The 26719-nt window shown below is 45.5% G+C and overlaps 1 protein-coding gene across 2 annotated transcripts in view; it reads right to left on the bottom strand.

Annotated features, from left to right (window-relative positions):
* Nucleotides 1–1003: 1003 nt before the first annotated feature.
* zgc:171482 (zinc finger protein) overlaps nt 1004–26719 on the bottom strand; it is a 496237-nt gene continuing 470521 nt past the window's right edge. For both annotated transcript variants that reach the window (XM_068053130.1, XM_068053131.1), the window contains 2 exons: nt 18950–19334; nt 1004–3849 (listed from right to left, as the gene is read on the bottom strand). In XM_068053130.1, the coding sequence (XP_067909231.1) occupies nt 3808–3849; nt 18950–19334 (427 nt within the window). In that variant the 3' untranslated portion in view covers nt 1004–3807. The remainder of the gene's footprint in view (nt 3850–18949; nt 19335–26719) is intronic.

Raw genomic sequence — 26719 nt, 5'->3', positions numbered from 1 at the left:
GGCTGCTGCTGCAGTGTTCCCTGCCTGACAGGGAGCCAAACCTGTCAGTCAGACTGGGTCCTGGGTGACGAGCTTGCCTGCAGAAATAAAACCATGCATGCTGTTGTTAAAACTCCACACACCAGCACTCCTTCCCCAAAAATTTGGAAATGCCACCCCAGTAAAGATCGGTGCTTGTGTGTCTATCTATCTTTCTTTGAGTTTGTGCATCAGTTTGCAGGAACAGGATTTTTAGACCCTGAAGGGGGCAAGTGCAGAGATCGGTGGGCACGAAGGTTTGCGCTGCCGGTTTACTGGCACCATCCTGCCCCTGGGCTGTTTTCCCAGAGGCAGGACTGGGGGTGTTGGGAGTGGGGTGACAGGGGTAGCTGCTCACAAGCTGCAGGCAGCCAATTAAGGGCATTTAAAGACCACTTAAGGCCTTTTGTCAGAGGCTGACTGGAATTTTCCAGTTGGCCTCTGGGCTCCCCAAGGCACTGGGGACACAGCCAGCCTCCTGGAGGTATTTTTCCAGTGGCAGACCGGAAGGGGGTGTGGGGGCGAGTGCTCTGGACAGGCTTTGAGGCCTTCTCTGCCTGCCTGGCCTCAGCTGCGGCCTCAGGTTGCCCTGGGGAGGGGTTCCTCCCTCCACAATCGTAGCCTGGCTACTGGGGGCATTTTTTAACTTAAAAGTTTAATGGAGGGGAGGCAGGCTGCTGCTTCTTCAGTGCTAAAGGGCCTCCTATTGGCACTCCGGCTTCGAGCCCGCCCTCTGGCCACCAATTGGCCAATTCAGGGAAAATCTCGGCCGGGTGAATGTTTTCCACACAATGTGGGGATGTGACCCCCATTTGACCCCAACATCGGGGTGCCGGCCCAAAGGGCAAAAAAACCCTGCCCCAAGTCTTTTTACGTACGTGTGAGTGTGGGCTGAATTTTATGAGCCCTCCGATGTCGGGGGTCGTGGTGGGGAGGCCTGGAATATTACTGTCGCTGGCGAGGCCTTGGTACGGCACCCCCCCCCCCCCCCCCCCCCACCCCACACCACCCCACCCCTCTGTCACTGAGCGGCAGGGCCTTCATTTTAATATTAAAATTAATTAAAACACATGCAAATTAACTTACCTTGTCCTGGCGCCTGTCCCAAGCCGATATTCCGGCCGCTGGGCGGGGGGGGGGGGGAGGAGTGGAATTATCAGGGTGTGGGGGTGGGGGGGGGGGAAAGCGGGGAAAACTGCTTGCATTGGCTGAGGGGATGGTGGGAAGGGGTTGAAGGCCAAAAATTATAAAGTTTGGGGGTGAAAAGTCAATATCGGCAAAAATGTTTTTTTGTGGGGGTGGGTGGCGGGGGGGGGGGGGGGTGGTGGGAAGAGGCAGTTTGATGTTCAATTGACAGTTTTTATTTAAAGTAAAGGTGCTGTGCTCTTTAAAAATTTAAATTTCCGGTAAGGGTTTGAAGCCCTTTAAAAATGGTGCCTGCGCGGTGGCGCCAGACGTCATCACCGGCGACGGAGCGACCACTCCCTCAACATCATCTGGGGCGGTCGTTCTGTCCCCTCCATTTAAATGAGCCCCGTGAGAAATATGGCAGGGGCTCAGCAGCGCCCGCTCCGTGTGGGCGGCCCATCAACTTCAAAGGACGCCGCTGCAATTTGCGGCGCACTAGTGAAATTCAGGGTGTGTTTGCGTGTGTGTCTGTGCTTCTTTACGTGTGCCCCTCTCCCTCTCTGATAGAGAGCCCTTACAATGTACACCACAAGACGGTCTCGGGCCACTGGAATCTTGGTGCCATCCAAGGTTCCTCATTATTTATTTCAAACACTTAAAGGAATCAGTAATCATCGAAGTACTGCGGTTTCTTTTTGCAACAATTGCTTCTGCCCCCAGCACGGGTCTTGCTGGCAATGAGCGTCGTTGGAAACTCTGGGCTACAGTGTTGTATCTCTATTGGCCCTCCCTCACTAGCAAGCTTCCTGCTGCTTGTCAAGTTCAAACCATCTTACTTCTTAGACTGCTGGCTTATAGGGAAATTGTGAGCTAACTGGGAAGCATCCTGGGTCCCCAAGTGACATATCTATTCATTCCAGTTCCCAGTAATGAACCTGGCTGGGTAGTTATTCATCAGGAGTACTATGGAGCACCACATAACCCCCTGGCTCATGAACTGGGGATGACTGACTCTCTGAGAGTGCATCAGTTCCAATCTCCCATCACCAGGTTTGGCATCAACTCAACCCAAAGGGACCCTACGTAACCCCCACCATCATGTCAAAGTGACTGGTTGGATCACCAGTGAAAGTGTATAGCTGCACCTTCTGCACTCTCTTCCCATTGGGTTACAGTCTTGAGCTGATTGTTACCTGCTGCATGGTATAAGATACAGACTTTGTGTTGGCTTTGACAGGAGCATTGTCTTTATCAGGGACTGGGGAACAGCTGCTCCACACTATCACTGAGTGATGACAGGGTGGTGTGGATTTGGATGGCAATTGGTCAAGTCCCAGAGTAATTTTTTTTAATGGCTGCATATAGGGACACGGCAAGTGCCAGCCAGAATGGAGACGACGGGGTAATTTCCGCCTTCAATCACACTAGAAATGGCACTGCTGTAAGTGCTTGGGATTAATTTTTTATTATGTTACTATCCCCCACTCACTGCCTTTTGCTGGAGAAATAATCCTGCTTTTATCGAGATATGTTGCTGTAGTTTCAGTCACGAGTTCGGTTTGCTGCAGTTTGTTGTGGCTGGTGTTTGTTGACAAGTGCACTGTTTGCTGTGAGCCCTGCCATTATTGCCACCCTGGTTCCAACTCATTAGCTGACACTGTGGTGTCAATACTTACTCCCATTTTTTTCCCCCCAAACATCTTCCAATAAAGACAATGATTAATAACAGTGCTTCATTTTTCAGTGATAATTTCCTGGTGATATGGGAAGCATTCCTGCATGTGGGAATCACATTTAAGAGAGAAATTACAATGGAAATATCACCTGTGCTACAATTATCCACTTCCCAATATGATGGAATCCTGCGTAGGGTGCAAAGACTACATGATGTCTTATTAGGTGTTGATGTTATTTCAGTTCTCAGTAGGTAATTGCTGTACAAAATAAGTAGGACCGCTCAATGATCTGACAACATCCACTAGAGGGGGGCCGGTAACCCGAGGAGATGAGGAGAATTTTTTTACACAGCGAGCAGTAATGATCTGGAACGCGCTGCCTGAAAGGGCGGTGGAAGCAGATTCAATAGTAACTTTCAAAGGGAATTGAATAAATACTCGAAAAGGGAAAATTGTAGGGTTATGGGGAAAGAGTAGGGGGAGTGGGACTAATTGGATAGCTCTTTCAAAGAGCTGGCATGGGCATGATGGGCCGAATGGCCTCCTTCTGTGCTGTGTGATTCTATGATTATTCAGCAGGGAGGTCCCTGACATATTGGTTAATAATGGATATTCTATTGTACATGGGCTCAGATGTCAATCGCTACAGGTTTCATTGGAAACACAATATAAATGATCGAATTTTCATGTGTAATGATTAATGTATTACTTCACCCTCCCCATCTGATAAAAGCATTTATTGCGACAATTCTAACCAGTACAGTGTAAATTAAAGATTCTTTTTGTTCTCAATGAGTCAGTGTTCAGCCCGAAGTTCCCCTTGCCTCCCCTCCTCCCCTTGGCCCCAGCCTCCGCTTTCGGGGCACAGTCCCCCATATTCCATCTCTGACCTCGAGAAGAAGGTTCTTCAGGGCTGGAGAGTCATCGCGACGTGGACCGTGATTCTCCTCCTTCGTCCCTAGTCCAAGACAATTGCAGTGGACCCCTATTGGTAACTAGAGCAGGCCCCCACTGCTGCAGTTTGAGGCTGCAATACAGAAAGGAGAGGAAGGAAAAGATATATTAATGGAGATGGGAGAAAATTAGCAAATGATTTGGCAAATACGCACGGCCTAGTGTGGTACTTGACTCATACAGACCGGGTTCGTTCCCAATCAGTATTGTAGACTAATTCATAGAGGTTGATTGCTATGATTAATCAACATTATCATCATATCATGTGACTACCAAGATGGTCGATGACCAACCAGAAGGATTTTAGGTCTTTCCTCATCTAAAGATTCCTCTGTTTCTATGTCAACTAAGCTCAGCTGGGATGGGATGGGGGTGTGGTGGGGGGATGGGGGGGTGCTACATCTTTCTTTTTTATTATTTACGGGATGTGGGCGTCGATGGTAAGACCAGCATTTGTTGCCCATTCTACTTGCCCTTGAGAAGGTGGTGAGGAACTGCCTTCTGGAACCGCTGCAGTCCATGTGGGGTAGGGACACAGTGCTGTTAGGAAGGGAGTTCCAGGATTTTGACCCAGCGATAGTGAAGGAACGGCGATATAGTTCCAAGTCAGGATGTCTTGGAGGGGAACTTGCAGGTGGCGGTGTTCCCATGCATCTGCTGCCCTTGTCCTTCCAGGGGGAAGAGGCTGTGGATTTGGAAGGTGCTATTGGAGAAACCCTGATGAGTTGCTATGTGAACTGAATACTTTTGAACTAGTGAGGGGAAATTAGGGAGGATCCTTGTTGCTGTTCACTATCCAGCAATCCTTTCAGGAATGTACATGTATGTTTTCATCCAGGGAGAATAGGATTAGGACTCAGCTGCAAAGCTCCCTCCACAGTTAAGATTGGCAGACCCTCTGCGTCTCCAGCCTTGCCAGGTTCTTTGCCCATTACTGAACTCCCACCACCCACACCAAAATCGTAAAGGAAAACGAAGAGAATGTTTTAGCCGCTGGTCACGTGTTTTTTCCAGAGCACAGGATTGTTTTACACCACCATTGCAATTATCCGCAGATGGAGCAGCAATAGATCCCTCCTACAATGGCTCTTCATCCATTATTCAATTGATTAATGCTTGCATCGCAATGACACTGTCTGGATTCTCTCCAACTCCCAAAAAAGCAAACCTCTTATCTTTCCCAGCAATTAACTGACTCCTACTTAGCAACAATACGATCAACTTACAGAAATATCTTGCTGACCCACATTTCCAATTGATATCAAGATGAGAATCAATCTGGACGAGGAAAGCAAAGGAACTTGATCCAGGAGACAAATAACTTGCATTTATATCGCACCTTGTTACATTCCCAGGGCATCCAGTGAATTACGAATCATACCGTTGTTATGTAGTCAAACGTGGCAGCCGGTTTTGTGCACAGCATGATCTCACAAACTGTAAGTTAGGTGAATTATTCTTTGCTAGTGTCCTTGCCCATTCCCCTCCCCAGCCACTGTCTCTCAGAATCATAGAATGGTTACGGCACAGAAGGCAGTCATTTGGCCCATTGAACCCATGCAGGCTCTCTGTAAGAACAATCCAGCTGCTCTCACTCCCCTGCCCTTTCCTTGAAGCCCAGCAACATTTTTCCTTTCATGTACTAATTCCATTTTGAAAGCCATGATTGAATCTGCCTCCACCACCCTATCAGGCAGTGTATTCCAGATCTTAACCACTCGATGCGTAAGGAAGTTTTTCCTCATGTTGCCTTTGGTTCTTTTGCCAATCACCTTAAATCTGTGTCCTTTGGCTCTTGCATGGTCCCAGACTGTTTGCAACCTTGGCGCCCTATTTGACCCCAAGCTGAGCTTCCGAGCCCATATCCTCTCCAATACAAAAGCCGCCTACTTCCGCCTCCATCAACATCCCCTGCCTCTGCCTCACTTCAACCCATCTGCTGCTGAAATCCTCATCCACCTCTGCCAATTCCAGACTAGACTATTCCATTGTTCCTTTGGCCGTTCTCCAAGCCTTCACCCAGCTCATCCGAAACTTTGCTGCCTGTATCCTTTGTCTCAGTAATTCTGCTCGTCCATGATCTCCAATGCTTGCAGACCAACACCGGCTCCTGGTCCCTTAACACCTCAGATTCAAAATTCCCATCCTCAAGTTTCGCTCCTCCCTATCTCTGAAATCTCCTCCACCCTACAACCCTCCCCCTTCCTATCTCTGTAACCTTCTCCGACCCTACAACCTTCCCCCACCTCCACTGCACTCCATTGCTCTGGAAATGTTCAACCATTCCTCCACGCTGTGGCACTTGGAGCCGTTACTGAGACTTGGTTGAATTGCCAGGCCTAACTGCTAGTAAAACTACCCCATTGTTGCTGCTGAGCTGACTAGCAGTTGTAGTAATAGTAACACTATTACTAGTAATAGAGTAGTAGTAGTACAGTAGCAGTAATTATAATAGTGCAGTAGTAGTTAATACAGAGGAAGATGGGGAGAAACTACAGGAATATCTAGATTTTTTGGAGAAATGGGCAGGCAAGTGGCAGATGCCATTTAATGTGGATTATTGTCAAGTGATGTATTTGGGCACAAAGAACAGGCAATTAGATTACAGGGTTAATGGAAAATGCTGACCAAGACAAATCAAGACAAGGATCTTGGGGCCATAATAGTTCTCTCAACACCTGAAGTTAATTCTGGCAGTCGTCCAAAAAAGGAAAGTTGCTTCAGATAAAAAGAGGAATAGGGAGCAGATCAAAGTGAGTAAACCTACCATTGGATCGGGTATTGGTCAGGCAACATCTGGAGAACTGTGTGCCATTTTGGACTCCGCACCGCAGAAAGAATGAAGTTGAACAGGAAAAGGTACAAAAAAGAGCAGCTGAGATGACATGGGGAAGATTGAAAATACAGCACATGGAATGGACAAAGATATGGGAATGTTTTCCTGGAAATGAGATCTTGAAAATAAGAAGACTGAGGGGAGATGTGATTGAGGTTTGTGAAATAGGCAGGCTTGGAGATGCCAAGGGACAGTCAGGGATATACAAGACAGGGAATAGACATGACATGAGTTTAAATTGAGAGGAGATGCATTCAGGCTGAAAGGGTAGCGGGTTACCTGAGCAACTTACTGAGAGAAGTTGCAAAGGCAAGTAATTTAGATCTCCAAGGCAAAAGTGGCCACATACTTTCAAGAGCAATACACTGGATAGAATCTCTAGGATGCTATGGAACCAGACTAGATGGGCCTCTGGTCTTTTCCAGCCTTGATGTTTCTGCGTTTCTCCCAAACCTGCTCAGGGTCTAATTTTTCTCCCCTCTTTGTGACTTATTGCTGTATTAAAATTGCAAACCAATCACTGAGGTTCATTTCTAGAGGAATATAATTGAAAAGCAGGGATGTTATGTTAACTTGTAGAGAACCTTGGCCAGACGACACTTGGAGTAGTGTGCACAGATCTGGTCTCCATATTACCAAAAGGATATTGAAACACTGGAGACAGTATAAATTTTTTTTTTACAAGGACGGCGCCAGGACTGAGAGGTTATAACCAGCAGAAAAGACTTAACAGGTTAGAAAAGAGAAGGCTGAGAGGTGACTTAATAAAGGTCTTTAAAATTATGAAGGGCCTCAATAGGGTGGGGGACTGGGCAGCTCAGTTGGCTAGCATATGGTTCTAAAAAACATCAACAGCACAGGTTCAGTTTCTGGTCTGAGGTAGGCAACGGCTTTACTGTCATCTACACACCTAGTCACCTCCTCGAAAAATTCAAACAAATTTGTTAGACATGATCTCCCCCTTCACAAAGCCATGCTGACTATCCTTGATTAATCCCTGCCTCTCCAAGTGGAGATTAATCCTGTCCCTCAGGATATACCCTCTTCCCTAGTCACACTCATCTCTCCTGGGGTGCAGAAAAAAAGCTGAGGACCTGCCCCTGAACAAATTAGCATTGAAAGGGAGGAGGTATTAGCGGTTTTAGTGGGCTTAAAAGTGGATAAATCCTCAGGCCCAGATGAGATGTATTCCAGGCTGTTATGTGAGGAAAGGGAGGAAATTGCAGGGGCTCTGACACAAATTTTCAAATCCTCTCTGGCCACAGGAGAGGTGCCAGAGGACTGGAGGATAGCTAATGTGGTACCATTATTCAAGAAGGGTAGTAAGGATAAACCAGGTAATTACAGGCCAGTGAGTCTCACGTCAGTGGTAGGGAAACTATTGGAAAAATTTCTGACGGACAGAATTAATCTCCAGTTGGAGAGGCAGGGTTTAATCAAGGATAGTCAGCATGACTTTATCAGGGGGAGATCTAGTCTAACAAATTTGATTGAACATTTTGAAGAGGTGATTAGGTGTGTAGATGAGGGTAAAACAGTTGATGTAGTCTACATGGACTTCAGTAAGGCTTTTGATAAGGTCCTGCATGGGAGATTGGCAAAGAAGGAAGAGCCCATGGGATCCAGGGCAATTTGGCAAATTGGATCCAAAATTGGCTTATGGCAGGAGGCAGAGGGTGATGGTCGAGGGTTGTTTTTGTGATTGGAAGCCTGTGACCAGTGGTGTACCGCAGGGATCGGTGCTGGGACTCTTGCTGTTTGTAATGTACATTAATGATTTAGATGAGAATATAGGAGGTATGATCAGTAAGTTCATAGATGACACGAAAATTGGTGGTGTCATAAATAGTGAGGAGGAAAACCTTAGATTACGGGACGAAATAGATGGGCTGGTAAGATGGGCAGAGCAGTGCCAAATGTAATTTAATCCTGAGAAGTGTGAGATGATGCATTTTGGGAGGACTAACAAGGCAAGAGAATATACAATGGATGGTAGGACCCTAGGAAGTCAGAGGGACCTTGGTGTACTTGTCCATACATCACTGAAGGCACAGCACAGGTAGATAAGGTGGTTAGGATGGCATATGGGATACTTGCCTTCATTAGCCGAGGCATAGAATATAAGAGCAGGGAGGTTATGATGGAGCTGTATAAAACACTAGTTAGGCCACAGCTGGAGTACGGTGTACAGTTCTGGTCACCACATTATAGGAAGGATGTGATTGCACTGGAGAGGGTGCAGACGAGATTCACCAGGATGTTGCCTGGGCTGGAGCATTTCAGCTATGAAGAGAAAGTGGATAGGCTAGGGTTATTTTCCTTAGAGCAGAGAAGGCTGAGGGGGGACCGGATTGAGGTACACAAAATTATGAGGGGCATAGATAGGGTAGATGGGAAGAAACTTTTTCCCTTAGCGGAGGGGTCAATAACCAGGGGGCATAGATTTAAGGTAAGGGGCAGGAGGTTTAGAGGGGATTTGAGGAAAAAAAATTTCACCCAGAGGGTGGTTGGAATCTGGAACGCACTGCCTGAAGGGGTGGTAGAGGCAGGAACCCTCACAACATTTAAGAAGTATTTAGATGAGCACTTGAAATGCCATAGCATACAAGACTACGGGCCAAGTGCTGGAAAATGGGATTAGAATAGATAGGTGCTTGATGGCCGGCATGGACACGATGGGCCGCAGGGCCTGTTTCTGTGCTGTATAACTCTATGGCTCTATGAGACCATGACCACAGCACAGCAATAGAGAAAAGTTCCACTTGCTGAGGAGACAAAAACTAGGGTCCATAAATAAAAAATAGTCACTAATAAATCCAATAGGGAATTCAGGAGAAACTTCTTTACCCAAAGAGTGGTGAGAACGTGGAACTCGCTACCATAAGGAGTACTTGAGGAAAATGACAGATGTATTTAAGTAGAAGCCAGATTAATACATGAGGGAGAAAGGAATAGAAGGTTATGCAGACAGGGTGAGAATAAGAGGGGTGGGAGGTAGCTTGTAGGGAGCATAAACACCAGCATGGACCAATTGGGGTGAATGGTCTGTTTCTGTGCAGTGAATTCTATGTAATTCTATTTATGTAAGTGTCGTTGTTATTGAGTGGGGTATGGCACTACAAAATTGAGCTCCTTTTACACTGGATATGACCTACTCTACTCTTGACCTTGGAGTGCATGACATGTTCACTGGGTGAAGAGCTCTATAATGTTTTGTTCACCTGACCCACCATCCTTCACATTGATGAAGAGAGATGTAATGAAGATATAAAGAAAAGTCAATAATTTTAATTGAATTCACTGGATAGAGAAGCTCACCCTTGGCCTTTATCACAGTCGAGGCTACAGATTTACGACACTGCAACACTTCAGGGACTGAGAAACGGCCGACTCTGCAGCACACTCCCTCTGCCAGGGATTCTGGCTCATCCTGAGATGTAATTATTACTCCATTTCTATTGTCAGTCCACCTGGGAAGTTTCAGCTGAACAGGCCACCCTTTAATGATGGCTGCGATGTGAGAGATTGTGACATTTAATCTCTGGCATTTTGCTGGAGTCAACGCTGTGTCCTGTCTGTCTTTCAAAAAGAGAAGGGAGTTAATACAGGCCGCTAGTCAGGGGGAAGAGTTTAGGTGACTTGATTGAAAACCTTTTCATTCAGGCATTGGGAATTCTGGGAATAAGGATAGGAATGAATGCAAGGAAGTAAGCAAGAATGGAAAGAAAGATAGTCATTTGGTAGTACAGAACTTGAGAGTATTTCTGAAAATAAAGACATGTTGTGGAAGCTTTTCATCTTGCAGTCATCAGGATAATCCAGAAGAATACCAATGTAAGGGAAACAACAACTTTATACTGTATGAGAAGAGAGTTGGTTGGCAAGTGAACACTGATTGGTAGAGGCATTGCCATGGAGAGTGCTCCAGTTTACGGTGACTGACAGTTAACTGCCAAGCTTTGTTTGAAATTTAAACCTGGCAGCTTTTGACTCTGATTGGTCAAGGCATTCCCCTGAGGAATGAACCAGCGAATGGCTGTCACTTATTTTGTTTAGCTGAAACAGGCACAATGTTTATACATGTTCTTTCTGTCTACAAAGAACAGGGCTTTGTGTATTAATATATGTAACAAATTCGCCACACTACGAGCCCTACTGACAATCTTAAATTGGTTGTCAGCGTAATTCTTAGCACACTGAGGATAATTGAGCAAATGTTGTCCAATCACGGAATCACATCTAGTGTTGGGACACTGTGTTTTGAGTTTTGCAAACACGGGCTGGTTGGGTACGGCCTGTACCTTGCTCGTTGCAAACAGCAGAAGGGACATGGTGTTTGACACGATTCGCCAGCCTTTGGGACGTATGGCCTATATACCGAGCATCACACTGGCATTGAAATTCATATATCACGTTATTCTTGTGTGATAGGCAGAATGTCTTTTTGGCTTGACGGCAACATCCTGTTAGTGGCGAACACCACACGTGTTGCTACTGCATAGTAGCAGCGTGAAACAGCTAGCTTTACCTGTTGCTCAAATTTTTGGGATACAGTACTCTTCCGTACGACGGCCTTAGGCCCGTTCATAAGTTTGCGCGATATACAGCGAGAAATGATCTGATCAGGGTAGCCATTGTCACGCAGGATGTCTTTGATTCGCCCTATTTCAGCATCAAGCTTGCATGGTGAGCAAATGGCTTGGGCTCTATTTACGAGGTTGTCGATAAGGCCAATCTTATAGCGTGTGGAACTCTAAGAATCCCAATGCGTGTATTGACCAGTGAAGGTAGGTTTTCGGTAGACCGTGGTAGAGAACCCCTTAACAGATTTCTCAACAAGTATGTCAAGGAAAAGGAGCTCATTTGACTGCTCCATTTCAAAGGTGAATTTGTCAGGTTGGACAACCCTGACCTACACCTTAAAAAACAAGAAACTGAATGGGGTAAAAGAGCAAAGGGATTGGAATACAGGTGAACAAATCATTAAAATCGGCTTTCCAGGTCAGCAAAGCAAATGAAAATGCTAACAAAGCACCTGGAGTTATTTTCAGGGGGACAGAATTCAAAAGTAGTGAAGTTATGTTAAACTTGTATATGATCCTGGTCTGGTGGCACTTCAGAGTTCTGTGGACAGTACTGGCTGCCATAAAACAAAAAGGACAAAGAAGCACTCAAGAAAATGCAGAAAAGATTTACAGGGATGTTACCAGAACTGAGAGATTACAGCAAGCAGGAAAGAGTGAACAGTTTGGGTCTGATAGAGGTATTTAAAATTATGAATGGGTTGGACAGGGTAGATAGGGAAAGAATGTTTCCACTTGTGGGAGAATCCAAAACTCACGGCCATAAATACAAGATAGTTACAAATAAATCTAATTGGAAAATAAGATAAATTTCTTTACCCAAAGAGTGGTTAGAATGTGGAACTCGTTACCCCAGGAAGTGGTTGAGTTGAATAGGTTAGATGCTTTCAAAAGGAAATGAGAGAAAAGGGAACAGAAAGATATGCTGACCGGCTGAGATGAGGCAGACGGGTGGAGTACGAACACCAACGCAGACTAGTTGGGCCGAATGGCCTGTTTCTGTGCTGCATATTCTTTTAATTCTATGTAGAAACCTGTGAGCTCCCAACCTATGCGACAGATTTTAGATTTCTGGGACAGATTACAAGATATATTATTCCAAATGCTCTTTGCCCCCAAAAGTCTGTAACTAACAGAGGCAGGGAATAGCTGGGTGCACAGTAATTCAAAATGCTGACCCTCCATTTCTGGGACCTGGGTTTCAATCCAATTCAAACTAATTGGTTAAAGGTTTCCCTCTGTAATAACAGTAAGTGAATTGCATTTTGTGCAGTCTCAATCTATTTTGGACAGCCACAATACAAAACATCCCCAAACTGAGAACAAGTTGGTAATAGATCTTACTCAGAGAGTAAGATAAGAATTGACTTGTGGGGAATAATCATGTCACACAGGTTACAGTAATAGTATATTACAGATATTACAGAGCATGACTCCCCTTTTTTAGTTTTACTTTGTATTTTTTATTTTTATTTCATTTTATTTTAGTTTGTTTTATCATTACACTTTTTTTGCCATGTGCCTGCCCACTTTTTTTCATGTTTTGCTTTTGGCTAGGGCTTTCATTATTTTGTCATTTAACATCCTCTCGGCACTAATGCTTTGTATTTCACCACACCATTAACACACTCTTTGTCTTTGCCCTATGACCTCCCTGTCAGTTATTCTCTGATCCCCCTCTCTCTGTTCCCCCTCTCTCTGTCTCCCTCCCCCCCTCCTATCAACACCTTCCCATTTGTTCTCTTTTGCCCCACGCCACAGTATTTGCTTAAAACCTATTGCATTTCTAACCTTTGCCAGTTCTGATGAAAGGTCACTGACCTGAAACGTTAACTTTGCCTCTCTCTCCACAGATGCTGCCAGACCTGCTGAGTATTTCCAGCACTTTTTGGTTTTGTTTCAGATTTCCAGCATCTGCAATATCTTGCTTTTATTACGGTAATAGTATGTTCTTCTGAGGTTGGGCACATTGTTGGGAGAAAGTATAGGAAGCTTATTGTGCATCTAACCCCATGCTGTACCTGTCCTGGGAGTGTTTGATGGGGACAGTGTAGAGGGAGCTTTGTTCTGTATGTAACCCTGTTTTTTTTTTGATGGGGACAGTGTAGAGGGAGCTATACTCTGGATCTAACCCGTTTTTTTTTTGTAGAGGGAGCTTTACTCTGTATCTAACCCCGTGCTGTACCTGTCCTGGGAGTGTTTGATGGGGACAGTGTAGAGGGAGCTTTACTCTGTATCTAACCCCCGTGCTGTACCTGCCCTGGGAGTGTTTGATGGGGACAGTGTAGAGGGAGCTTTACTCTGTATCTAACCCCCGTGCTGTACCTGCCCTGGGAGTGTTTGATGGGGACAGTGTAGAGGGAGCTTTACTCTGTATCTAACCCGTTTTTTTTTTCTCTTTCTCGGAATGTAACATTTTTCTATGAATATACTTGTGAAAAAATCCACTGACATTATTATATGTCAGGTTTTAACTGACAACTCCATTCTGTCAAATGAGGGGCTGTTGAATGCATGCAGTAAAACTCACTAAATTGGCCAGGCCAAAGCTAAATGTGCTTTGTCCACCAGAATTATAACAGCTTACCAGAGTAATGTGAAATAAAAGCAAAATATTGCAGATTGCTGGAAATCTAATATAAAACTGGAAATGCACAGCAGGTCAGGCAACATCAGTGGACAGAGAAACGGTTTCAGGTTGATGACCTTTTGTCAGCTGAGAAACACTGCATTTTGGTCAATATTGGTTGTTGGATATTTGGATAGGTTGTCATTATAATCAATAGGTATTTTCTGCACTGGCGAAGTGCTTGTGTATTCTGTAAAGATACCCATTTGTGGCTATGTGCTGGTTTCTACTAAAACGGTGCTGTACCTGCCCTGGTAATGTTTGTGGGGCTCATAAATGAAAATCTCCCACCCTAAGCATGTTTAAAGATTCACAAGGTAAAGTAAATTTAAATATATTTAAGGTATTCTATGAATTTGATTCAATTGTGTCCAGGTCCCTCTAACTGCAGCAGACAAGATGGGCCTGTAGAAGACTTCAAGCTACTGTCATCTAGTTGTGGCTTCCTTATTTATACCAAGAAACCCAAGAACTACCACAACTGGACCTCAACATCCTCTATCTGAGTCTCCACAGGACTTCATCCTGAATCCCAATGGTTTAACAGAGTGTGCAGTGTAACCTTGAGTTACACACACCTAGAAGATCCAAATTTCAATCAGTTCTGATGAGGGGTCACTGACCTGAAATGTTAACTCTGCTTCTCTCTCCACAGATGACGCCAGACCTGCTGAGTATTTCCAGCATTTCTTATTTTTATTTCAATCATTCATCTGTGTCCTAGTTGGGACAGCATTTGGCTTTTAGTAACCCTTGGCTAGGGAGATTTGACAATCAGCCATGATTCTTCTCCTGTCTTGTGGCCCCTGCTAAAAGGTGATTGTTTTATGGACGCAGAATGAAGGCAAATCCATAACTCGACTGTGATGCTACCTCAGTTGAAGAATCTACTGGCACTTACATAAAAAATGGGTTAACTCATGAAGAATGGCCACCTGGCAGGGTAACGGAGGTCAGCAGACTCCCATTGACCCTACCTGGCATAGAGACAACCCCTTCAAGGCAGGAGATGAAAAAAGTGGGGGATAGTTAGCGGGAAGGAGAAGAAGAGGGGAAAAAAAGAGCCAGTATTTAGCTAAATATTGCACGGGTAACTAGGGTCTCTGCATTGAATGAGACCAGCAAGGAGCACAGTGTCTGTGGAGGGCAGGAAATGAGGGTTGACTGGTGAGGTGTGAAAATGGTTGAATATTCTAAAGCTGCGTTTTCACTGAAGATTCTTTCCATCAATTATGGATTTTATCTAACCCTATCAATTTCCAAAGGAAAAGTTCTGTAAAGTTCCTCCCTGCCTCGCCACAGTAAAGAAAATTCCAGAATACCACTCCATCCTTACATTACAGATCCTTGACCAATTCTCTTCCTTAACATGGCACATCCATGGTTCCATCAGTACAGGAAACATCACCCTCCAGATCAGGGCTGCCCGACCTTTTCGGGTGGAGGGCCACACTACGATTTTTGCTCAGCCCTGGGCAAATTTCGAAAGATAAGGCATTAAAAATTTATCTTACTACTAAAAACAACAACAAATGTGCAGTTTTGTGAAGAAGCTTTAAATAAGAAGACTAATTTATTGACTTACTTACTCGTCACTATATTGAAAGCTGATTCGGTGACATACCTGGCGTTATTTTTGCTTGCATAAGTAGTCAATCTCTGCCGCACACTTGACATTGCGATGCAGAGTATTGTGGATAGATGTCCATCTTTCATGAGAGACCTTGATTCGCTCCCCCCCACTCCCCACGCTGTGTGTTGTGTGCGTCTCATTCTCTGTTCCCCACCCACCACCCCCCCACCTCCCTTCTCGGACCAGGTGACACAGATTGAAAGTTTTGTGCAAAAGATTCAGGGGGAATATGAGGAAGCACTTTTTTACACAGCGGGTGGTAATGAACCGGAACTCACTGCCCACAAGGGTGGTGGAAGCGGAGACGAACAATTACACCAATTGGAAGTTGGATGACCACCTAAGAGAGAAATAGACTTGCAGGGCTACAGGGATCGAGCCAGGGAGTGGGACTGACTGCATAGCTCTGTGAAGAGCCGGCATGGGCTCGATAGACAGAATGGCCTCCTTCTGTGCTATAGGTAAATGACTCTTTGACTCTCTCTCCCCCCCCCACCCATCTCTCTCTCTCTCTCCCTCTCTGTCTCCTTCTCCCCCTCTCTCTGTCTCCCTCTCCCCCCCTTTCTCCCTCTCCCCCCAATCTCTTTCTCTCTCTCCCCACCTCTCTGTCTCCCTCTCCCCACCTCTCTCTGTCTCCTTCTTCCCCCTCTCTCAGTCTCTCTCCATCCCTGCTCTCTCTGTATCTCTCTCCCCTCTCTCTCCACCCCCGTGTCTCCAGTGTTCCCCACTCAGTGTTCCCTGCTCTCTCTGTCCTCTGTCTCTCTGTCCCCCCTCTCTCACTCTCTGCCCCCTCTCTCTCTGCCCCTCCTCTCTCTCTCAGATCCCCCTCTCCCTCTCTTCCCTTTCTCTCTCACACAGTTGCAGAGAATGGACGCTCAGAGATGGTTGGTCAGTTCTTTTTAAAAACATCTCGCTGTTAGTTTGAAGTTGGCAGCTGCTGACATTGGGAACAGCTGTTTTCCAACAGACTCAGGGTTTTCCAGCAGGCTTTTTAGAAATAAGTCATAACCCATTGGAAAACCCCGAGCCTGTTGTAAAACGGCTGTTCCCGATATCAGCAGCTGCCAACTTGAAACTGACAGCGATGTTTTTAAAAAGGCCGCTTTGTAAGAAGACAAGGGAAATTTTTCATCCCCAGCCACGGTGAGGATGAGGAACAACCCCGGGAACAGTTTACATCTGTGGGCCGGATGGAAACATTTGGCGGGCCAGATCCTGGCCTGTGGGCCTAATGTTGGACAATCCTGGTGTAGGTGATGTTTCTATTTTTCTTGCCAAAGTGCATCACCTCATATTTATCTATGTTAAACTTCATTTGCCACTCAAATACCGAGTTTGTAAATTGGTATGGAACCTTGTTAAACAGCCTTTGAAAGTCCATATACACAACAGCAACTGCACGTGCTTCATCAGACATTTCTGTTACTTCACCAAGTTAGTCAAATACAACTTGCCTTTAACCAATCCATGCTGACTTTCATTTATTAGCCCATACTTTTCCAAATGCCAATTAATTTTGTCCTGGATTATTGTCTCTAAACATTTTACCACCATCAACATTAGTGGTCTGTAGTCGTCGGCTTTACCCCTCTCTTTTTTTAAACAGGGGTGTAACATTTTCAATCCTCTGGTCCTCTGGCACTGCCCCCATATCTAAGGAGGATTGGAGGATTGTGGCCACAGCCTCTGCAATTTCCACCCTTACTTCCTTCAGTAACCCATGATGCCCTCATCCAAACCAGATGGCTTTTCTTCTTTGAGCAATGCCAACCTTTAAGTACCTCCTCTTATCTATTTTTATTCTATCCAACATTGCTACTGTCTCCTCCTTTACTGTTGCATTGGCAGCTTCCTCTTCTCCAGGCAAGTACCTATTTAGCACCTCAGCCACCAAAAGGATATCCCCATTTTGAACTCTTAATCATCACCACCCTTCCTTTGACTATCCTTTTACTATTTATGTCTTTATAAAAGTCTTTTGGGTTCATTTTCTATTAACTACTAATCTATTCTCATACAGTTGCCATGCCCATGCAATCCAAATTTATGAACTATAAAATGATCTTATGAAGTAAACACAAAATGGACACTTTATCTCTAAACAAAATGGAGTAAGAAATCAGGTGACCCTTCCCTTCCTGCTAATACATATAGAACTACAAGAACCCTGAGCTAATTTTCATGTCTGGACAAGTCTCGAAGAAGCCATTAAAATACAAATGACCTTCTGGACACATCCCTGAGCAATCATTAAAATGCAAACCACCTTTTCTGTGGTGATGGCTGCTTCTCTCCAACTGATTGGGTTAACAATACTTTTGCAGACTTTTTGACTCCAAAACTAAATTACAAAGAATAGGTGTGTCAATTTTATCAAGATGAGATGAGGATGCATGGCACCTGGATTCCATTGTCTCACAATGGCCACACCATGAGAAACCATTTATGGGGGCAATGGAAAGAGAATCTATGGTCACATGACAGAAACTAGGTTTCTGAAAAGGAGCTTTCATAAAGGTACATTCCGGACAGACAAAGGAGATCCAACTATGCCATCGAAGAGAAGGGACCCTGCCGAAGCTTTGAACTACATGTAGGCAGTGACTGGAGTTTGGGTCTTGAACTCCTTACCTGAGAAATTCTACCAGGACTTCACCATTGACCTTTGGCTGGAATATAACAGGAGCTGTCTGCAGCACATCCGGCTTTCTGAACCTCCCAAGTCTTTCTTCAGTGAACAAGAGCAAAGATTACAGGCCTGCACCGTTTCAAGTCTTCACCCCAGGGAAAAGCAAGCTTAACAGAGGACTGTTTAAAATCATAATACCCAATGCATGTTATCTTTATAATCTCTATCTTTTCTTAAGTGTGTCTGTATCTGTATGGGTGTGAGAGTGGGTGTTGTGTATATTTCAGGTGATATATAATAAATATTTATTTTTCTTTTAAACATACGAGAACACCTGCCAATTGTCTGTTCTTGATAAATAAAGCACTTAAGGGTTAAAAAACACCCTTTTTTAAAAAAACGCTGTTTTCAGTCAGTCGTGAGTTGAAAAAGGGAGAACCATCCCAATCATCTTTCACTTGCCCATAACACAGTCCCTTCGCCCTTCTTAACTATTTGTATTTCAGCACAAATCTAGGCTGACACTCATTTGGATGAGACGTTAAACCGAGGCCCCGTCTGCACACTCTATGTGGATGTAAAAGATCCCTTGGTACTATTTTAAAGAGCAGGTGAGTGCTGCCTGCTGTCCTGTTCAATATTTATCTCTCAAATCAACATCATTGAAACAGATTATGCAGTCATTATCTCATTGTTTTTTTTGTGGGGTCTTGCTGTGCACATATTGGCTGCCTATGTTACAACAACAACTACACTTCGACGCACTTTATTGGCTGTAAAGCGCTGTGGGAGGTCCCCAGATCCTGTAACGTGCTATAGAAATGCAATTTTGTTCTTTCTGTTTAACACTTGCTGCCTCTTACCTCTCCACAGCCTGGGATGAGTCCTAGCCAACTTCCCTGGTCCTCTCCCCAGACTCGCATGGCCGCCCCCCAGCTTCTTTTCTCTCTCCCCAGCTTTGCCTCGCAGGCCCCGGTTGGGGTCCCCTCGATGCCAACTTTCCTGCGCTCTTCCCAGCTGGTGTTGGCCCCCTGGAGCCTGGTGTCACCGCCCACTGGGTTGTCCTTTCCCTGCCAGTGGGGCCCGCAGTCCGGGACCACTCCCTTCCAGCTCCTCTTGTCTCTGGCTGGCCGCCCATCGCAGCCGGTGACCTGGGATGGTTCCCCGCCATCTTCGACCCGCTCTCCTCGGCCTCGCACTGCAGCTCGAGCCATGGGTTCTGTCCCTCCGCCATCCTTCGCCTCGTCGCTGTGAAACACCGGCAAAAAACCAATCAAGAGGGAACAAAGATAATCAGACAGTCAATAAGAAAAAACATCTACAATTGGAAAATAAATGCCCTTGATATTTTACCTCGAGTTACATTGAATCTGCAGCACAGGAACATGCCATTTGGCCCAACTAGTCCATGCATACCTTTATGCTCCACATGAGCCTCCACCCACCCTCTTCATTGAACTCTATCGGCATAATCGTCTAATCCTTTCTTCTCATTTGTCTATCGAGCTTCCCCTTAAATGCATCCATGCTGTTCGTCTCAACCATTCCTTGTGATTCCATATTCTCACCACTCTCTGGGTAAAGACATTTCCCCTGAATTCCCTATTGGATTTATTAATGACTATCATATTTATAGTCGCTGCTTTTGGTCTCTCAACATTTTCTCTACATCTACCCCTATCAAATCTTTTTATTATCGAAAGACTTCTATCAGGCCACCCCTCAACCTTCTTTTCTCTAGAGAAAAGAGCCCCAGTCTGTTTTTTCCGGAGTTCTGGCATCATCCTTGTGAATCCTTTTTTTTTTGCACATAGGGGCGGTGTCTTACTACAGAGATCAGACGGTCACAGGTTCCATCCTAGTTCAGTTGGTAGCATGCTTGCCTGATTCAGGAGATTGAGTGTTCAAGTCCTATCCTAGAGATTTGAGCACATAATCTTCACTGACAGTCCCAGTGCTGCAATGTCAGAAGTGCCATCTTTTGGCATTAAACAGAGGGTCTGCCCTCTCAGGTGGGCATAAGAGATCCCATGACACTATTTGAAGAACAGTGGGAGTGTCCTCCCCAGTGTACTGGGGCCGATATTTTTCCCTGAAGCAGCATCACTAATAACAGAGCATCTGGTCATTGTCACATGGCTGTTTGTGGGAGCTTGCTGTGCGCAAATTGGCTGTCGCATTTCCTACATTACAACAGTGATTACACTTCAAAAAGAGCTTAATTTTACTGTCAGCACTTTGGGACATCCTGAGGATTTATACGCTATCTAAATACAATCTTTCTTTCTTACAAATTTAATTGAAAATTTGGCAGTGTCTATAACAGATGGTTGATCTGGAAGATATACACCCATTCAGCAAGTTGAAAATCTACACCCCTGAGACTCGCATGACCCAAACAGTAGCAGAAAGAAGTGACTTTCTGCCTCTCACCTGTTACATCTCTCTTTTAATGCAATTTGTGATTTTACAATCTATAATTGAATTATCAGCTGACAGTTTCATTAAAAGATTCTGCTTTGTCTCAGCTTCGACTGACTGTGCTCTCAATGCATTTCACTGCAATTCATTGACAACTCCACAATAATTGACTCCTATCTTTAATCTCATGTGGCCCTTTGATTTACTGGCAGGCACAAAATACACAGCTAGTTAAATTCTTGTGTCATGCATTATTTTTCTTGTTAACGACTGTAGATACAAAGGAACAGATCACCTAATCCGATCACAGGATCTAACATGGGCAAGGGCAAAATGCAAGAAAACACATGGGTTACCTGCAGGGCAATGCCACAGCTGAAGTGTATTGCACAGTGTATACTGAGTTAGCTGATCATATCCGGGCTGGTCGTTGGTGCACTGTATTGTTTTTTATTTGTTCATGGGATGTCAGCGTCGCTGGCCAGGCCAGCATTTATTGCCCATCAATAATTGCCCTTGAGAAGGTGGTGAGGAACTGCCTTCTTGAACCACTGCAGTCCATGTGAGGTAGGTACACCCACAGTAATGTTAGGAAGGGAGCTCCAGGATTTTGACCCAGCGACAGTGAAGGAACAGCGATATAGTTCCAAGTCAGGATGATATGTGACTTGGAGGGGAACTTGCAGGTGGTGGTGTTCCAATGCATTTGCTGCCCTTGTCCTTCTAGTTGGTAGAGGTCGTGGGTCTGGAAGGTGCTGTCGAAGGAGCCTTAGTGCGTTGCTGCAGTGCATCTTGTAGATGGTACACACTGCTGCCACTGTGCATCGGTGGTGGAGAGAGTGAATGTTGAAGGTGGTAGATGGGGTGCCAATCAAGCGGGCTGCTTTGTCCTGGATGGTGTCGAGCTTCTTGAGTGTTGTTGCAGCCGCACTCAACCAGGCAAGTAGAGAGTATTCCATCACACTCCTGACTTGTGCCTTGTAGATTGTGGACAGGCATTCCTTTAGGGAAGGAAATCTGAGGTACATACCTGGTCTGGCCTACATGTGGACTCCAGACCCAGGACTCCAGTAATGTGGTTGACTCTTAAATGCTCTCTGAAATGGCCTAGCATGCTACTCAGTTAAAGGGCAATTAGGGATGGGAAATAAATGCTGGCCTAGTCAATGATGCCCACATCCCACAAACTAATAAAAAAAAAGGCATTTGGGAGTCAGGAGGTGAGTTACTCGCCGCAGAATTCCCAGTCTCTGACCTGCTCTTTTACCCACAGTATTTATGTGGTTGGTCCAGTTCAGTTTCTGGTCAATGGTGACTGTCAGGATGTTGATGGTAATCATGAGCATCCTAGTTTAAAAAAAAAATTGACAGGAGGTGAGCAACTCGGTTGACATTTATTGCCCATCCCTAATTGCTCTGTGAAGATTGTGATGATCCTTCTTCTCGAACCGTTAATGGTTTGATATAACTGAGTGGCTCGCTAGGCCATTTCAGAGGGCAATTAAAGTCAACCACATTGGTGTGAGTCTGGAGTCACGGACAGGCCCAGAGTGAGCAAGGACCGCAGGCTTCCTGCCATAAAGGGACATGAGTGAACCAGTTATGACAATCCGACAGTTTCATGGTCACTTTTTATTCATGCCAGCTTTTTAAAAACTGAACTAAAATTCTCAAACTGTCACAGTGGGATTTGTACTCACATTCTCTGGACGAATAGCACTGGTCTAGTAGATTACTAGTCCAGTAACATAACCACTACACTACCGTGCCTTAGGCTGAGGGGAAAATCAAAGCATTTAAACCAGGAGGTTAAAACAGAGCTTAAGGTGTCAGCCATTGTTCAGTGGGTAGCCCACAACCCCTCTGAATCAAAAGCTTCTGGGTTCAAATCCTACTTTGAGACTTAAGCACAAAATCCAGGCTGATACTCCCAATGCAGTACTGAGGGAGTGCTGCACTGTCAGAGGTGCCATCTTTCCAATTAGGTATTAAACCAGGGCCTTGTCCCTGACCCCTCAGGTAAAAGATCCCATGTCATTATTTTAAGGAAGAGCAGGGGAGTTAGCCCCAGTGTCCTGGTCAATACTTATCCCTCAATCAACAGCACTAAAATCCGATGACCTGGTCATTTATTTCATTGCTATTTGTGGGATCTTGCTGTGCACAAAATGGATTCATTGGTTGTAAATCACTTTGGGATGTTCTGAGGGTGTAAAAGAGATGCTATATAAATGCAAGTTCTGTTTTTCTTTAGGGCGGGAAATAAAAAGACAAAGGTAGAGGCTAATCTGAATGTGGTTGAAGACCTGGTTTGTAAACGTGTGAGAAGGGAATTTGGAGCAACGAGCTTCAGAAGGCAGTTATGTGAATGAATGACCACTGATGTAGAGTAGTGGGAATAGGGAGTGGGGATAAACGAGAAGCCTCTAAAGGAGAGGTTATGAGGAGGAGCGGATGGGTGAATAGAGGCAGCTTCAAAGGATAGGTAAGAACATAAGAAATGGGACAGGAGTAGGCCATTCGGCCCCTCGAGCCTGCTCCGCCATTCAATAAGATCATGGCTGATCCTCTACCTCAACTCCACTTTCCCATCCTATACCCTTGATTTCCACTAGAGTCCAAAAATCTATCGATCTCAGCCTTGAAAATACTCAGCGACTGAGTATTCACAGCCCTCTGGACTAGAGAATTCCAAAGATTCACAACCCTCTGAGGGAAGAAATTCCTCCTCATCTCAGTCCTAAATAATTGACCCCTTATCCTAGTTGTAGACATACCAGCCAGGGGAAACAATCTCTCAGTGTCAAACCTCTCAGAATCTTCATACATTTCAATGAGCCCACCCCTCATTCGTCTAAATGCTAGAGAGGAAAGACCCATTCGATTCCTGTAACACCTGCAGAACCCAGTCAGAGAGAAAAAGGGGAGGATACGAGGATGCCAAAAACATTTTAAAAAAAAGTAATGGGGAAAAAATCCTTCACTTAAGAAAATCGAGAAAAACACGAAGCTGAACTGTTATTAAATTAGTATCAATCGAACTATTAGCCTGACTGAGTTAGTACTGCTGAGTCATCAAACGAATCGACTCTCTTGTTCATTTAGTCATTAAATAGCACTTATACATTTGTAAGTGCATATAACATGACTGTGATAGCTCAGGACCTTTTACAAGTCCTGTTTAAGAGCATGTTTAAATGGTTCTACAGACATACGATGGACTGTGTGTCACTTTATCATGTAATATTGTTTACTTTTAGGTAATTAGGTTTTTTTCCACCAATTAGTCATTTCCCACCCCCGATTCTTCTTAAGTTGTGTTTCTTCCCTTGTGGCACAGAAGGAGGCCATTCGACCCATTGAGTCCGTGCCGGTTCTCTATAAAGCAATCCAATCTGTCTCATTCCCCGGCTCTATCCCCTTAGCCCTACAAGTTTAAATCACTCAAGTGCCCATTCAATTTCTTTTTGAAATCATTGATCGTTTCCGCTTCCACCACCCTCATGGGCAGCGAGTTCCAGGTGATTACCACCCGCTGTGTAAAAACGTTCGTCCTCACATTCCCCCTGCATCTCGTGTCCAAAACCTTAAATCTGTGTCCCCTAGTCCTTGTACCATTAACTAATGGGAACAGTTTTTCTTTGTCTACCTTATCTAAACCTGTCATAATCTTGTACACCTCTATCAAATCTCCCCTCAATCCCGTTTGCTCCAGAGGAAACAACCGCAGCTTCTCCAACCTAACCTTGTAACTAAAATCCCTCATCCCCGAACCTGCTAAATCTCCTCTGCACCCTCTTAAGGATCCTCACATTCATCCTGATGTGTGGTGACCAGAACTGGATGCAATACTCTAGTTGTGTCCTAACCAGAGCTTTATCAAGGTTCAGCATAATGTCCCTGTTTTTGCACCCTGGTGGCCCCCTGAGGCAGGGTTGGAGGTGGGGTGGGGGGGAAACACGGAATTTCATGATGGGTGCAAGGGAGGGGAAGGGGGGGGCGGAGGGCCTGTCACCTCCCCATCGCCAAGTGATCTTCCTGTGGATGGGATAGGCTGATGATATCCTTCCTGCTCAGAGGCCAAATGAGACCCTTAAGTTTAACAGCCAATTAAAGGCCTCTTCCCACCGCCGCTGGGATCTTACCGGAAGTGCCTCCGCCGCACACGGAGGATGAGGATGCCTTGTAACACGAGGCCCACTCCCTGCAGGCTTGTGTGGGGGGAGAGCCCTCCTTTGTGGGCAATTTGTGGCCCACAGAGGACCCCCATCGGGAACAACTTTACCCCCAGGACCCTCCTCCCTCTGGACTGCATGATCGCCCCCCCCCACCTTGCCTCAAAGGGCATTCCGGACTGGCCCTGGCAACCCTGCTTCGCCTATCTCTGGTCCAGGGTTCCAGTGCTGAACCCGGTCTGAGGTCTCTGCAGTACTGGCAGTGGCCACTGCTCCTTGTGGCACTGCTGATACTGCTGAGCTGCCAGCACTCTGATTGGCCAGCAGCTCTTAGAGGCGGGATCCCTGTCTTTAAAGGGACAGAGATCCTGGCTCCGGACACTTTGATTTAAAAAGACTGGAGGATCACTCCGGGGAAGCAAGAAAAGGCAGAAGCAGGGTTCCCCCAACTTTACGGCCCAGCATCGAGAGACCCGCCTCCAGCACAAAATCCAGCCCAATGCCTCCATTTACGAAGCCAAAGATCCCATATGCTTTGCTAACCACTCTCTCAATATATCCTGCCACCTTCAAAGATCGATGCACACGCATCCTCAGATCCCGTTCCTGCACACTCTTTAGAACTGCGCTATTAAATCTATATTGCCTCTTCCTACCCCTTCTTCCAAAATGTGTCACATCACTCTTGACTGTATAAAATTCCATCTGGCACTTGTCTGTACATTCTGCTCGCTTATCTATGTCCTGTTTCAGTCGATTGGTGTCATCCTCACTGTCTGCCACATCTCCAATCTTGGTATCATCTGCAAATTTTGAAATTTGACTCTGTATTCCAATATTCAAGTCATTTATGGCTGCGTTTGCTGACAATGCAACCACTAGGTGGCGCAGTACTTGCACATGCGCAAATGCAGCCTCATGCACTGAAATGTCACTGTCTGCATCGTTCTTGGCAGCTGCCAGTAGCAAAGATGGCGCTGCTCAATTTATCACAAAAACAAAAACAAATGAAACCAAAAGGCGATCGCTGCCTCACCGCTTCTCCCACCTGCTCTGCACTGCTCCCTGCTCCATCCTGCTTCTGGTCCCCGCTCCTGCTCCCTGCAATGAATTTTATTGATGATTATTTCTGGACACAAACCTGAATTTTAAACCAGTGAGCATTTTAAAAAAAGATTTCTAACATTTTGGAAGTTGGAACAGATAAATCCTGGAAGCTTGTGTTCAGCATGATTGTGTGTGCAATTTAACAGAAACCGTGGCCTTGCCACTTCTTCCCCCTCAGCCACTCGCTCCCCATTCCTCCCGCTCGCAGTCTCCCTCGCCTCCCTATCTTGTCACTCTCTCTCTTCCCTGCTTCCCCCATGCTGGGAAGAAAGGCAGCGATCACAGACCAGAAGCGGGAGGGAGCAGGTACCAGTGGCAGGAGGGAGCTGAGTGGGGAGAAGTGGCGAGGCAGGGAGTGACGAGCGATGAATGTCGTTTTCGAGCGCATGCACAACTTAGTCCTGGCAAGCCGGATGTTAATGTAAGCTGTGCATGTGCAGCACCATACTGGCAGCAAGAGTCTGTTCTGCGCATGTGCGAATCTGGGAGTGCTCTGATGATGTCGACAGGGGGGACTGTATTGTCAGGAGTCACTTCATTTATTTATATCAAAAAAAATAGTGGTTCCCAGCACTGAACCATAGGGAACGCCACCTCAACCTCGTCCTGGGTTTCCACCAGCACCCTTCCCCAATGGCTGGTTTCTTGCCTTCACCAATGCTTCTAGATATGGTCATGGAGCAGTTATCCCCTTCTCCGGATGGGCGGGAGATTTTCCTGGGTAACCTGCTTGTTCTCCAACCTCCACTCAGCAGCTCCCCGTAGTAACAGAGATTAGGAACTCATCCATGGCAGGATTGTGAACATGAATCCATTATCAATCACCTCTTACCCCTGATGACATGCATCATGATCTGCCTTGTGTGTCTTTAGGTTTAGATTTTGGAACATTCAGATGTTTTCTTTGATGGTGCACAGCACAGGCGAGTA

This window comes from Heterodontus francisci, chromosome 20 (genome assembly GCF_036365525.1).
Source record: "Heterodontus francisci isolate sHetFra1 chromosome 20, sHetFra1.hap1, whole genome shotgun sequence".
Taxonomy (NCBI): domain Eukaryota; kingdom Metazoa; phylum Chordata; class Chondrichthyes; order Heterodontiformes; family Heterodontidae; genus Heterodontus; species Heterodontus francisci.
The sequence above is the reverse complement of the archived record's forward strand: the minus strand, read 5'-3'. Positions and strand labels throughout refer to the sequence as shown.